Genomic DNA, 15,183 nt, shown 5'->3' with positions numbered 1-15,183 from the left:
CAGTGCCACATCCTTTCTACTTCTTACTGCTTTGATCTTAGTGGATTTGGGAGGCTTGGAACTGTATTTTGAGAGGGCAGCTATGATATAATAGCTACTATAACTTCACCTTGCTTTTCCTTTTTACCATATGGACAAAATATTAACTCCTAGCAGTATGTAATGATTGATTATTGTTTGAATTTCCTAAGAAAAGGTTTTTATCTTACTGTGTTTAGGTGTAGAAAGAGTTTTTCTTTGGCAGGCTTACCTGTCATGTCATCAGTTATCACAGCATTTTATTATTGAATATGAATATATATTAAATTCTGCGGTAGCTCCTTTTTACCTGTTTATATTGCTGTGTTTTACTGTAAGATCATTAGGATAGATTCTGCCTCTGTCTGTGTGTCTACAGCAACTACTACAGAAGATACTGATTTTGATTGATCTTTTAGTGTAGAATGGTAACATTAATGGTAGTACCGTAACTCCAATCTTACCATGACTTCTTCATGTTCATATATGAGAATAATACGATATATAGTATTCCTATGTAAGGAATCATCTTCTTTTTCTTTCTGACCCCAAACCCTCTAAATTACAGAACATTTCATATCTTTCTCCATGTCATAGTAATTGCTTTGATGGTTTCTTTTTATAATTAATAAAGGTTGATCTCCTTTTTTCTTTCTCTCACTCCTTGGTCTCTCTTCACATGGTTTCACTTGTTCTCATGCTTTCCAGATCAAGGAACCGTACAGAAAGTTGTTGTCCTACCCACGAACTTCTCTGCAAGTGGAGAACTCATTTTAGAAGAGTTGGAAGTTTTTCAGGTTTGGCTTGGTCCTACTTTTACTCTTCCAATGTGTATGTTCACACAAACACTTGTTCTAACAGACTTTGGCAAGGGCAACTGTGATTTGATAAAAGATCAAGTAAATGTGCATACTGCCAGCTTGATAAATACACAAAGAGGAATACAAAATGTCCACTGTTATGAAGGCTGTAGCTAGCTAAAGTCCTTTTCTTCTCCTATATTTCAGTTGCTTATTTTTTATGTTGTTGTACTGGCTAGAAGGATTTTGATAATCACATTTTTACAAGGTCATGTTATAGTAGCTGCCAGAAGGCAACTTTTATCATTGGCATCACGTATTGAGACTGTCACTATTTACAGATGGAATCTAAGACTTCTGTACTTTGATTATCTGATAATCTTCCTGGTTCTGAGCTGCAGAATGGAATCAAATTAGTGTTGTTTTTGCTTAACTTCAGTTCTTCAAAGCCACATGCCTCTGGAGTCAAGAAAGCTATGAGCTGTGAACACAACATAAGCTGAAAAGAAACACAAGAACTACAGGGAGGAATAGGGGAATAGCCTCTGTCAATCACTCTGGCATGTAACAGCTTGTAATAACCTAAAGAAAATGTTCACCCTCATGTTGAAAAATCCCTTTCAAACATTTGAATGGGCTATTCATTAAACAGTAGTCTCAGGGCAAATAGTAGTATGCATCTATAAACTTAGTTAAGGGGTTTGTGATGGTCTATTTCCTTTAGGGAATACAGAAAGGAAAATTTAAGATTTTTTATCTAGGCAGAATTTACAGATTCTTTAAGAAAGAGAATACACTCTGTGTTAACCCTCATAAAGGCACAATTAGTCTTTCTAGGCTTTTGTTGAAGATTTCCCTAGATTACCTAAAATCATACCCTTCACTAAAGTATTGCTAATTCCACATACTGAAACAGAAATTAATATAGCAGGAAGATAGGTGGGCTGAGAGGAATCTTCACCCTAAACCTAGTTTCTGGGCCTCTATGCACAGATCTTTTTATCCTGAACCCTAAAAATCATGATATCAAAGCCCCTGCCATTGCGATCTGTGTGGCAGCGTGGTGGTATTTAGATGAGTCTCGCCAAGAGAGCAGGGATGAGATCACTGGTTGTGTGCTAATAAATATTGAGAGCAGCAAAGCAGTGATTCTCTTCCAGAGTATAAGCAAGGAAAGGAGAATGTGACATTGAATCCAATGTTGCATTTGACCTTGAGTCTCCAGACGGTTCATGAAGTACTACTGCAGCTCTAAACTCCTTCAAACTTATGCCAATTCACAGGATTCCCAGCCAGATTTTCTAGTCCTGACCTCCCTGCTGTGCTGTAGTCAACTGCAATTAATCCTAGCCCAGTGTTATGGCTTTCATTTGTGACTGAGCAAATGCTAAATCTTAAAGAAATGCTGAACATTTTTGTTACCATTAATTTTATCACTTGTTTGGATGAGAATAATGACTTGTATCACTTGCTTAAGGCAAGGAATGTAATAATTTCTTTTCCAGCTCTTTAGCATTTGATTTGGACACAGACACTAACTGACTGCTGTGATGACACACAGTAGTATACAGTACTGTCTCTGGGAAAGAAACATTCAAGAACACACATGCCACTTTAAATATTCTAGTCATTGATAATCTGAATTTGTATATAGGATGATAACCAAACTGTATGTACTATAGGTAATTTACAGGAAAAATATGTCGTATACTTATCTGCATCTTGAGTTACTGTATAATTTTTCTTTATCATCATCATCTAAGAAAAAAAATGGTTTCTTATTACACAGTTAGAGTAATGGCTTCAAAACACATTGTTCCTATATTGCTGAGATAGCACAGATGCAGGTTATTCATAAGTGTACAAAAAACTTGTTGGTGCACATTAGTAATAATAACGTGGTTGAGTTTAATGTCTTGTAAAACAATTAGCAAGACATTAATTGTATATATGTCATTTGTTTAGTTCTGAAAATAGCAAAAAATTAGTAGGAATGAGTGATGCCTTTCCAGGATATGAAAATGTATGCTTTTCTTAGATAGGACTTACGTTTTAGTGCTTTTTAAACTTTAATGTTGGGACAGTATTAAAAAGAGAGCTCTTGACAATCTGGTTTATAACTTTGTCTTTCAGAGTAATTCTCCTATAACAACAATGAAGATTTCATCTAAAAAGGTAAAGAAAAGTGGAATGGCTAATTAGTGCTTATTAACTGAGAAGCAAATTGACTTAAAGATGTTAGGATATCAATTCTTGTGGAGCATACTAAATATAGGCATATTTTCCATAACGAATACAGAAAACTTGACTGACATTTGCAGGAGCTGTTTATATGCCCCAGAGCCACTAAGATAAAATTTCTATTCATTATGTATAATTTCTAAATCATTGAAAGTGTCGACTTTTTGTTGTTTTTTTTGTTTGGCAGTTAAGGAACCAAAAAAAGTACTAAAAGAGGAAATTTGCCCTCCCCTTGTTTTCTGAAAGTCCTAAATACAGATTTTCCCTTTGGAAGTCTGTCTGATCAATGTAAAAAGGCATTGTTGGGGCTGTTGGGTCCATGGTGCAATTGTGCACGTTTGTTTATTAATAATAAAGGATGGCAATAAGAATAACAAAAACAGCTGAGAGGATTTTTGCTGAAATGTTAACCATGCAAACTAAAAAGATGTATTCTATGATTTTGCAAGCAAGATGTTGCTCAATATTTCACGAAGCTACTACTAAGTAAACATTATTCACTAAATTGAATTCAGTGTAATGTTCGACTTGTATGACAAAAAGATCAAAGTAGTTTCAAGGGTTTTGTTCAAAATTAGTTTATATTTTAAGAAAAATTAATTTTTTTGGAGAAAAACAGTAATTTTGGCCCAGATTTTGGTATTAACCTATTCACTTTGAACTTCTTTTGCAAAAGCTCTGATTTATTATGAAAGTTCATTTGGCTTATTTTTCCAGGTATATAAGGCTGTCAGAATCTGGCCCTAAGCCTCAACATAATCTCTTGGTTTTACATCTTGGAAATCTGTGCACTGCAGAATCCAACCAGGAACTCTGCATAATATTTATTGAAGTGACTATGTGTAGTGAAAATACTTAGTTCAAAGGCTGAGCCAGTAATCCTCACTGAATAAGAACCAAGTTCTCAAATCTGAGCAATATTAACTCAGCCTGTCTGCCCAAGAACAGAACAATGACACTCAATGTCCAAAAATCCATTACATTACCGAGTGTTACTAGGTGTTTTCTAGCAGGAAGGTAGAAATATTATAGGCCTGTTCAGCTGGGAGATTTCTGTTGATATTGACTTTATGTGTATTAGTGGCTCCCCTCTTGGTTCTTGAATTAATTCCAAAATTAATCGAAAGGTTTTTTAGGTGTGTTAGCCAAGTCTCGGGTGAAACTCCTCCACATCTGAAAGAAACCTTTCCATTTCCTCCTGCAGCAACAGTTGTACGTGAGCTCAGATGAAGGGGTCACCCAGGTGTCCCTCCATCGCTGCCACATCTACGGGACCGCCTGTGCCGACTGCTGCCTGGCCCGAGATCCCTACTGCGCCTGGGATGGCAACTCCTGCTCCAGGTTTTATCCCACAGGAAAAAGGTGAGCAGTATTAAGCAGCCCTGTGAAATCTGCAAGGAGGGAAGGCTTTTGTTCTGCTGTGTGGCCTGGAGTGTTGTAGTGTGATGGAGAAGTGGGATGTCATTCCTTTCATGAGCATGTACAAACAATACCTTCATACTGATTGTGCTTGGAATTATTCATCACCTAGGATTGCATGCTGTAAGAGTGTATGATAAAGAGCTTGGCTTTTCATATTTAAAGTAATGGACAGAAAAAAAAAAGAAAGGGAAATAAATGGTTCCTAATCATAAATATTAATCCCTCTGTCTCATGCGCACAAAAATCAGTGAAACATTTGTTCCCTTTGTTTAAATTCAGTTGGATGTAATTATGGTAGCCCTGAATACAGCTAAATATCTCTTGGGCTGTCTGAGGAATAAATCCATTAATATTTTTTTGTTCCTCATTTGCTCCTAAGTGAGAAGAATTATTGCCAGAGAACTTCTAGGCAAATGTGATTTCCATGTAATGCCTACAGATTTGGGGTTTTTGACATGAGATTTATTAAAGCAGACAGGGAAAGTGATTTCTCTTTAATTTACAACAGAGCTAATAGTCCATCTCATAATTCTTATGCAAAACAGGAGCCACTTTCCTGCTCCCAGGGGAACCTTTTGAGAGCAGAAGGCTGTAGTGAGTTCTTGTCTTACTAAGATTTCAGTTCACATACAAATAAAGTTACAGAATACACAATGAAGTCTTACTGCAGAGGAGACAAACCTTTCAGATTCATGCACTCTACAGCTACATGAAAGGAAGGTGTAGCCAGGTGGGGGTCAGACTCTCCTCCCAGGTAACAAGTGAGAGGACAAGAGGAAACAGCCTCAAGTTGTGCTGGAGGAGGTTTAGATTGGATATTAGGAAAACTTTATTCACTGAGAGGGTGAAGCATTGGAACAGGCTGCCCAGGGAAGTGGTGGATTCGCTGTCCCTGGAAGCATTCAAAAAACACATAGATGTGGTGCTTAGGGACATGGTTTAATGGTGGACTTGGCAGTGCTGAGTTAATGGTTGGACTCCATGATCTTAGAGGTCTTTTCCAACCCAGATGATTCCATGATTCTATTCTATGGTTCCATGCCAGAGATTTACCTACTGTGTGTCACAGTGCTCACTGTCTGCACCTGAGCTGCATATGCAGAAGGCCACAAATACAGTTACTGGGTTTTACTCCTGTATCCTCATGGCGGGAGACAGGCAAAGCTTGGATCTGCTCCAGTGATCCAAACAGCTGATAACAATGTCATCCCCTGGGATTAAAGACAATTGTTTTTTGTCATTGCAGAGTTTTCTTGACTCATTCCTTATTTGAGAGTACAAAGTAAAGCCCAAACTGGCCATGTAGCAATTGGTAAAGTACATGCAGTTTTTACTGCTTTCGTTCAGCCACAAGTGTGCAAACTGATTGTTTTCTTCCATAGAACAAAGGTCAGAAGATGGGGGGGGAGGAGAGAAAAGAAAAATCCCCAAGTCTCAGACCACACTAAAATAGCTGCTGAAAGGTACAAGGAGCAGTCGGATGTACCCAGCCTCTGCAGTTTCCAGTGGATGCCTTGCCATCCCCATTATATACACCCACCCAGGGGTTATTTCCACTGGGGCTTGCTTTCATGCTGACATTTTGTTTGCAATTTTTATATCAAACCAAAATAAACACCTAAAACTGTCTGGAAGAAAGTCTGTTTTTCATATGTGAAGAAAGTGAGTAGTCCCTTTATCTAACAAGACAGAGTATGAAGGAGAAAACGTTGGTGATTAGAGCCAAATCCTATAGTCTAGACAGTAGTTTCTGCTGCATGCATTTGCTTATTTCCTTCTTTTGACACTTCTGTCTCCTGTGAATTACTGTAGTTCCTCATCCAACATTGATTTATCCCCAAACTCCTGACAGTATTAGCTTAATTTTCTAACCACCACTTTCTTTTTTTTTATAAATATCAAACTGTAAGTTTACATTCTCAGAAGTGCTTAATGCAAATGACATGCCATTTCTGACACTGTGGAGCAGCTCACAGTAGCACAGGAATCCTGACATTTACTCAGAAATTCTCCATTGCCTCTTTTGACTCACATAAATACTTTACAAGGGTTAAAAACCCAAGGCATAGCATGAAATATTTTTGATGGTAAGCATCAAAACTATACTTGGAATGTCAGAAATTACTCCTTTGAAACATTACCTTTCAAATGTTTCCTTTTAAAACAACGCAGTGAAGGATCAGATGACAGAGGATTATAAGCACTATCTCTGGGTGTTTGTGCACTACCTGGAATAATGTGGCCATAGAGGCATCACCCTTCACTCGGTGGTACTGCGGCTCCTGGGGCTTTTTATGGTTTTGGATCCCGTGAGTCCTTAGTGCAATGGTTCGGAATACAGCTGTTACATATCCCAGCAGCATCCAGCTGCAACAACCTATCACCAATATATTTTTCTAGTTGAACTTGATAAATACTGAACTACCTTACGGAATACTTAGCAAAGAAAATAATATATCTTAAGATTAAAAAATTTGTGTACCAGCTTTTCATGCACTGAATTCTGTGAGCTGTGACCTCCTAGCTGAAGAGGACTGAAATGCCAGTATTCCCAGTCCCAGTAAGCTCCCTAGACAATTTGGTACAGAATTATGATTTTGCATCAGTCATCCAGATAATATGATAAAGTCTCCATTTAGAAGTATTCTGATGCTTACTGAGTTCTATTACATTTTGGAAATAGTCGCATCCCTCAAGTAAATATCGGAATGGAATCTTAGCTCTCCACCATTCTGGATGAACACTTCAGTCACTCTGCTGCCAAGGTGGCTACAGGCTCCAAAATTATGGTGCCTGCTAAAACTGGGGAGGGAGCATGCACTATATCATAATTTTCTGCTGGTGCATTAGGTATGAGCACTATGACTCTCCTGCGTCTCATTTTAGGTGCTTGCCTTTATGAAGGGCTCCAGCTGGGGCTTCTGGCTTTGAATGTTAGGTCTTCATGAGTGAACAGATGTCTCTTTCATGTATCACTTCTAATCCTTCCAACTCTATTCCTCCATTGGAAAACTACTTTACCTAACAAAACTACTACTGGTAAACTTCAACAAACTGATTCTTCACTTAAACAGTATCTTCACTGCAGCAAGCCTGCCAAGAGTAAAGCACACTCATAGTAGGTCATGAACTAGCCCTAACAGTTGATCTGGTAAAAAAAAAAATCCAAAATGAAAAGAGTGTTTATTTACAGTGTAGCTATCTTGGAATAACATTTTTTTTTACAAAATACTGCAGGAGGAGTCGCAGGCAAGATGTGAGACATGGAAACCCTCTGACTCAGTGCCGAGGTTTCAACCTGAAAGGTACTATAATTTAGAGATCCCTCATGCTATATAAAGAACCTTTGTGTGATTCATCATAACTCACATTATCTGTATGGTTTACTGGTAAAGCATAATTATTTTCCAAGTCCAAGTTTTGGTTTGGTTTGGTTTCAACATCTTTTCTTCCAGTTGCATGAAACTTGCATATATATGATAAAATGATGAACCATGAAATACATAGTTCATCATACTCAAAATGAGAAGTTGGCCATATATGCCATCAGACCAGGGGCACACATCAGAGAATTATGCTCCTTTCACTTCTGCTTATGATCCTGAATCTCGAAGTACCATCTGGAGACCAATTAATAGACCTGACTGTAAATTTTTTCCTGATTTTTTTTTAATAGAAAAGCAGTGTTTTAAGAATTACCTGTGAAAGGTTCCATTAATAATAATTCTACTGAAATGGTCTCCACGGGGTCTCAGAAGAATGTCCTGGATCAAAAAAGACCACAACAGTCGGTTGGGTGTAGACTCCTCAGCTCAAATGAGTCTTTCCCCACAACTCAGTATTAGGTCATTTATATGAAACTGAGTAACTTGAACAGGTAACTACAAAAGATGACCCCAGCATTAGAATATGCACCTGAGCTCTGAGAGATCTGTATTGAAGCAACTTGAGCTGTGAGTCCTCCCTTGCAGGCATGTGCCATGACCTCCCACCATTGTCTGTCCCAGGGTGGGTGTCTTCTCATTCCATATGGAAAATGTGAGAATGTCAACTCTCTGCCTTCTGGGCTGAGGGGAAACAATGTTACAACCTTGACAGTCTTGTGAAACAGGTTTCTTGTTTTCCAATCACTTTTTTGATGTGGATGTATTTATAGATTTATGTGTTTTAGCAACTTTATAAAGGATGTCTCGGTGGCAGAAGTGGGATATAGCATAGGTAGATGGCAGTTGTTTCCCTGGTGGAAAACAAGATAAAAAGAAACAGCAATTTAGACTATTTCAAAATATAATTAGGGCCATTTATAGCAAAACTACTATGTTTGGGGGAAAAAATGAAATCTATCTACAGGACAAAAGAGCAGAGAGACAGGCAATAGCGAGAAATCTTCCAAGTTCATAGAGAACCATAATGTTGAATCGAAGCCTTTAAACACAGTAGGTTGTGTGCCTTAGACCTCTAAGCATGTATAAACTCAGTATTTTTGGCATATTGTAATTTTTAAATACATCATCAAGAACTAAGGGTATTGTATGATTGCTTTTCAAATGTCTGTTTAATATTGTTATGCTTGTGTTAGCCCTTATGGCCATTAAAGAAATGCATTTGTGCTCTCTCAATCTTTTTCTTAGCATGTATAAGTTGTAGTAGTATAGAGTAAGCAGAACATTAGATATATATTGAATAATTAAACAGACAAAATTGTCTGTCTGTGGTACACCTAGTTCCAGTATACATAAAAGTAATGTTGTGGTACACCTGTGATTCTCCACAGCTACAGACAGGTCAGCCCACAGATAAGTTATTTTGTGGCTTATGGCCTTTGAATGCAAAATATTTCTGCATTATTCTCCTAAAGTTAGAATTGGTTTTGGTACAATATCATAAATGTGCTAAAAAGTTTGAAGGACTAGAACCAGGCAGTCTCCTTCCTTTAGGTAGAATAGATTCCAATTTCACATATCAGCTGATGAAAGTAGCTGAAAAGAATGGGAGATAAAGTCGAGTCTGAGGAAAACCAGTCTTAGGACTGTTCAAAAACAGAGTTTGATTTTAGACATGTAACCTCTAGGTATTTGCACTTCTCATATTATTTGGTGTCCATTGCTCCTTTCTCAAAAAAAAAAATGTATTTCATTTATGAAGCAAGCTTTTAAATCTGGAGGTGTTTTGTTTTCAGGACAAATATTATGGTTTGGGCCAAGCAATAAGCACCTAAAAGTTTCTGTCAGTGACTGCCAATTGTTCATCCATTGAGACTATAAAGGGACACAACAAGTCTAAGCGATGACATATGCTCAGCACTTGCCCAGGTGTTACTGGAGTGCTATAAATCTGTCTTTCTCTCTGTTGCTGGCCTGTCTACATATTCATCACATGTAAGATTGAGAGCCAAGTCCCTTCCTTGTGTTGGAAGAGAAGCAGAGGAGCAAGAGCCCAGCCTGCTGTCTCTCTCTTCCCTGTGATGCTGCTCGCAGCTGGAGTAGCTGGAGGTTTCTTTAGGGCATGCTGCTCTATTTTGGTCATACAACCATATTCCCTCAACTCATTGTGAATGGTGAAGTGTGAAGAAATATATTAAATGCTTCATTCTCCTTCGGAATAGTGGAGAATGAAATAATGTCAGAGAAAAATATCCCTGAGCTCAGCTACCCCATCAGCAAGACTTACCAGGATATAGGTATCCTAATTTCTCGGAACAGACCATGTCACTCTGAAAACATTGGTACTTGGAACTGAATGTGCTTCTTCACATTTCATTTATTTTCTTTGAAATTTTTTTCTCTTAAATTACTTATTATTGGCCAATATCGGAATCAGACATACTTTGTTTTGTCTGTATTGCAAACAGCTACCTGTTTTCTACATTAAATCACCATTCACAATATCCTGACCCATTTTATTTTTTTTTTCTAGCATACAGAAATGCTGCAGAAATAGTTCAGTATGGAGTGAAAAACAACACCACCTTTCTGGAATGCACACCTAAATCTCCTCAGGCTTCTATTAAGTGGCTGCTACAGAAAGACAATGACAGGAGGAAAGAGGTGAGTAATGTGAGCAGTAGCTCTGGGAGGATCCTCAGTCAGCATCACATTCCCTCCCCAGACAAAGGCAGGGGACAGTTTGTGTTTTCACCAGGCAGTGTGGCTACAGTGAAGCTGGAGAACTTGTGTGGATGCAGGACAGTGACCAGCATTGACTCGTATAAGAGCAGACTCTTCAGTATAGCTGGGACTTCATCCTCAGCCCCAGTGGTTTCTATCAGATCAAAACAGCTATCAGAAAATTAAAGAATTTTTCCCTCACACCTTACTAATTGCAAACTGAAGGTTTGCAGCACTCAGAACTTCTTCTTGATCTAAGGAAATAGGCACAAAAGCAATAACTGGCATAAAGTTCAGGAAGAAGTCAGCATGTAGCAGCCCCTCTGTGCTATTGAAGAGATAAAAGGCAAAAGTGGGAGAAATGTGAAAGGTTTCTTTAGCAAGAAACTAGTCCAGGGTAAGAACACGTATTGACAAAAGCATTTCCTCACCATGGTGCAATCACATTTTCCATTACCGCAGTCTCTAAGGCTCTCGAGTTTCAGCACTGCAATATACAGTATTATTGTTTATGGGGAATGTACCTTCCTTAAGTAATTTAAAGGGGAAAAAATCCATTTCAAATCCAAGGCAGTTACTATATGAATAAAAAGAAACATCTTTCAAAAGGAACCATTAAGTAATGTTGTGTCTGTTGATAGGTTATAAATAGTGAAAAGCATTATTCTGCTATCAGGCCATTTTGCAAAAACAGAGGAGACTTAGAAGCCTCTCAGTGAGTTTTCTCACTTACTCTTTGAAGACTCAAGCCATGTGCTGGCAATAGGTGCAGTTCTTTAACCCTTTGCTTCAACAGAACATCTCCCTTTTTTGTTCTTATGTTCAATAACTGACTTAGAATCAATGCAGTTTCAAATAGCAACAGGTAAACTAAAGCAGTCAAAGGGTTAATTACATTTCAAGCCCTCAGATTTCTGGAAATCCTCCGCAATGCCTACAAAATTTTACAATAGAAGAATACTATAATAAGTGAAGCAAGAGTATTATGTATAACGCAAAGTGCAGTAGCTAAATAGAAAAATCATTCACAAAAATACCAGCACCGGTTTTCTTTCATAATGGGTTGAACTAGACATTTTTACTTCACAGCTGATATGCAAAAGGACATCTGCACAGTCATTTATTTTGGATGATAACTCAACAAGCTATGGTAACTTGCTTCTTTCAGCTGATGTGACCGTCTCCTGGGACTGTCCAGAAAGAAAACAGGAGAGTAGAATTGCTTTGGGTTTCCAATGAGCCAAGTCCAAGCTGGGGCCACTGCGATGATAATTTTTATACCAGGCTGTAGCCTCTGAAGAGCAAATAAGAGTTCTTCAGGAGTTAGCCCCAGGAACCTGCTCAAAGTCAAAATATTTAATGAGAAGCCACTTTGTGCTCAATGCCAAATGAACCCCTCCAGTTATGCACCTTTCTTCAGCTGAGTCTCAGCAGCAATCTCTGATGCTGGAAGAGACATTCTCAAGGGTGTAATTCTGGCAAATAAAAGTTCATTTCTTCAACTCTGCTATTTGAACATTATGAAAACATATATATATAAAAATATAGCAACTTTAAGAAAGGAAGTCATGTTTGAAGTGCAACTTACGAAAAGGTCCAATATTATGTTGTTCCATAACATTTCCTAAAAATTCCTTCTGCCTTTCTGCTCTTCAGGTCAAGCTGAATGAGAGGATCATAGCTACTGAGCAAGGACTCCTCATTCGCTCTGTGCAGGACAGTGACCGGGGGCTTTACCACTGCATCGCGACGGAGAACAGCTTCAAGCAGACCTTGGCGAAGATCAACTTCAAGGTGTTGGATTCAGAGATGGTGGCCGTCATGACTGACAAGTGGTCCCCTTGGACCTGGGCCAGCTCAGTGCGAGCGTTGCAGTTCCACCCAAAGGACTTTGTGGGAGCTTTCAGCCACTCCGAGATGCAGATGATTAACCAGTACTGCAAAGACAGCAGACAGCCAAGTCAGCAGAGGGAAGAATCCCAGAAGATGAGAGGTGACTACAGCAAACTGAAGGCCCTCATCAACAGCAGGAAAAGTAGAAATAGAAGGAATCAATTACCTGGATCTTAATTTTATTTTGTAGTAATAGGTATCTTTCTCCTCACTGTAGGGGGCTTATATTTGTCTGTTGAGAACAAATTTGAGCAAATATGATAAAAAAATTAAATGAAAAGCCAACAAGCCTTGGAAAAGATCTCTCTCCCAATGAAATGCAGTGTAACTTATCTAAAGAAAATAACTTAGAGCATTTTCTTTCCAAGATGCTTATTGACACTAGGCTGGGCTCTGTCCTAGACGCAGAAATGGGTATTCATCTTAAACCAGATTCATCTTTAACATCTCAGTATTTAATTACAGCTGAGTAGAAATTTTTACAAAATTAACTTGCACCTCTGGAACTGTACCAACTAGAATGGTGGTGAAAGAATCTGGGGTAAGATGTATGCTCAAAGTAGGATGGTACTAGGATTTCTTGCACTGCATTTAAGAACATGAGTTTCTTCTTGTTTACTGCTCAATATTGGGTTTACAGCTTTCACTCATTGTCCAAATCATGTGAATGCATGCTGATAGGAAGCAACTAAAGTATAGTAGAAATGTTTCATTCATTCAGAGGTCAAATGAAGGAGCAAATAGAAGAAAAACAAAGAATTTATACTTTATCAAAGGAAGCACTGATTATTGTGCATAGTATGAGTTGTAATAAATTAGTGAGTTCTGGAATGTAACTTAAAATATCTCTGCTCATATTGATTTTTATTGATTTATAGGGTGTCCTATAACACTACATAGCTTTATAAGCAGCACAAAGGTACCAAGAGAATGTTCATTATACACAGAATTTTGAAAAACACCTAAGTGACTTAGGTATTTTAGCTATTTTTCAAACAGATTACACTCCAATTTTTTTGCAAAGGACAGAATGTAGGTATACTGTCTAGTGTTTACTCAGAAATAAAAATCATAGATTATTCTGTTCCATGATTAAATTGGAGCTGGTTCTGCAATGTGGAAACAAGTCATAAGTATCTTAGAAAAATTTAAAACATTATTTTTTTCAACTGTTTTCTCAAAGTTGCAAATATTTTAACTAGAATTTTTTAATTAAACCATTCCCATTTTCCAGTCTTTGTACCCTATTTCTTTTCCATTTGATTTTCCCAATTTCTCCCTGCTTTCAGTTCTCTGCTGAAAAACAGATCAGGAAAAGAAAAGAAAAAAAAAGAATGAGGGAAAAATAAAACTGAAAAATGGGTTTGGGTCAAAAACCAAAAGAAATCTTTTGCTTAAGAAGCAGCTGTCAGGTCTAATGAAGTAAGTTTTGTTAAAACATGGGTGAATGTGCATCAAGCCATCCTAAGAAAAACAATCACTTTTTTTTTTGAGCAACACTAATGCCAAAAAACAGGGACAAATCATCAATCATTTTACTATGTAAGAGTGTTCTGGAAGCCACTGTGTCTATTTGAAGCATTAAAAATGTGTGAGTACCTTAGAAAAATTATGATTATTTATGATACTATTCAAAAATACAAACTGATGTTTGGCTCAAGACTGAGCTATGTTAAGTTAAAATTCTAATTCTATTAGAATACTCTAGGAGTAACTCTACAAGGCCTGGGATTTGTGACAAAGATCTGGTAATGGAAGTAACACTGGTATTTACCTGGTATCACTTAGATGTGTCACTTTATCACCACCTGATGCAGAATAGCTGGGAAATGGGCCCTGATCTAACCACTTAAACATTGTCTCTAAATCCCTTTGATGCTGGTGGGAGCCCTTTGAATTTAATTTGTTATTATTGCTTGCATCAAAAAGCATGGCAGTGCCAGCCTGCTCATATATTGCTGTCTAGTTAAGTGCTTTCCTTAATCAAGGCCTAAATGCATATTTCAGCAATATTTAGCTGCTGGTAACTTAAGGACCTTCTTATGGAAATTGTCAGGAAACTTTGACTTCAGCGAGCTTGGATTTGGCTCCAAGACCTGGCAAAGCAGACTCTGGAGAAAAAAAATCAACAAAAACAAAAATAAAAAAACCTGAAATGGGTAAGGAAAAATAAGGGTTCGGTTGGGTTTGGGTTTTTTTGCCAGCTGACTTTCAGTGCAGCACACTGCTTTCTTTTTTTTTTTCCTGAGGATGACTGACTTCTGAAGTGTGTAAGTGACAAACCAAAAATCGAGTGCCATGAAATAGAACTACCTCCTGGAATGACACTAGTGCATATTCTCCGTGTGCTGCCATGCCCTTCCTATTTTCCCAGCAGATTCACTGCAGAGTTAGTGTGATACTAATGTCTATTGTGAGGCTCATAATTGCTTCCAGATGGAATACAGTGATTAATAGGTATTTAAGGGTACAATTTGCCCTGTAAGTGGTTAGGTACAGTGATAGTTTAATAGGCCCCCATTAGGCCTCAGAAATTACAGTTACACTGTTTTCTAATAGAATATTGGCAATAAGGGATTCCATTAAAACAATCAGCATAGCTCAGAGTTTCATATTATTATAAAATAATATTTTTAAAGCTGCTTCATATACCATTATTTTGGTATGACTGTTTAAGGGATTATACTTAAGCTAACATTTTT

The 15,183-nt window shown here is 37.8% G+C and overlaps 1 protein-coding gene across 4 annotated transcripts in view; it reads left to right on the top strand.

Annotated features, from left to right (window-relative positions):
• Positions 1-14,810, top strand: part of SEMA3C (semaphorin 3C) — a 114,437-nt gene extending 99,627 nt beyond the window's left edge. For all 4 annotated transcript variants that reach the window (XM_027679453.1, XM_027679451.1, XM_027679452.1 and 1 more), the window contains 6 exons: positions 727-815; positions 2,952-2,993; positions 4,264-4,421; positions 7,719-7,786; positions 10,398-10,528; positions 12,245-14,810. In XM_027679453.1, the coding sequence (XP_027535254.1) occupies positions 727-815; positions 2,952-2,993; positions 4,264-4,421; positions 7,719-7,786; positions 10,398-10,528; positions 12,245-12,658 (902 nt within the window). In that variant the 3' untranslated portion in view covers positions 12,659-14,810. The remainder of the gene's footprint in view (positions 1-726; positions 816-2,951; positions 2,994-4,263; positions 4,422-7,718; positions 7,787-10,397; positions 10,529-12,244) is intronic.
• The last annotated feature ends 373 nt before the right edge of the window (positions 14,811-15,183 follow it).

The sequence above is a fragment of the Neopelma chrysocephalum genome, unplaced genomic scaffold (genome assembly GCF_003984885.1).
Source record: "Neopelma chrysocephalum unplaced genomic scaffold, ASM398488v2 Primary Assembly neopelma1_45, whole genome shotgun sequence".
In the NCBI taxonomy this organism is placed as follows: Eukaryota; Metazoa; Chordata; class Aves; order Passeriformes; family Pipridae; genus Neopelma; species Neopelma chrysocephalum.
This window is presented reverse-complemented; position numbering and strand designations above follow the sequence as displayed.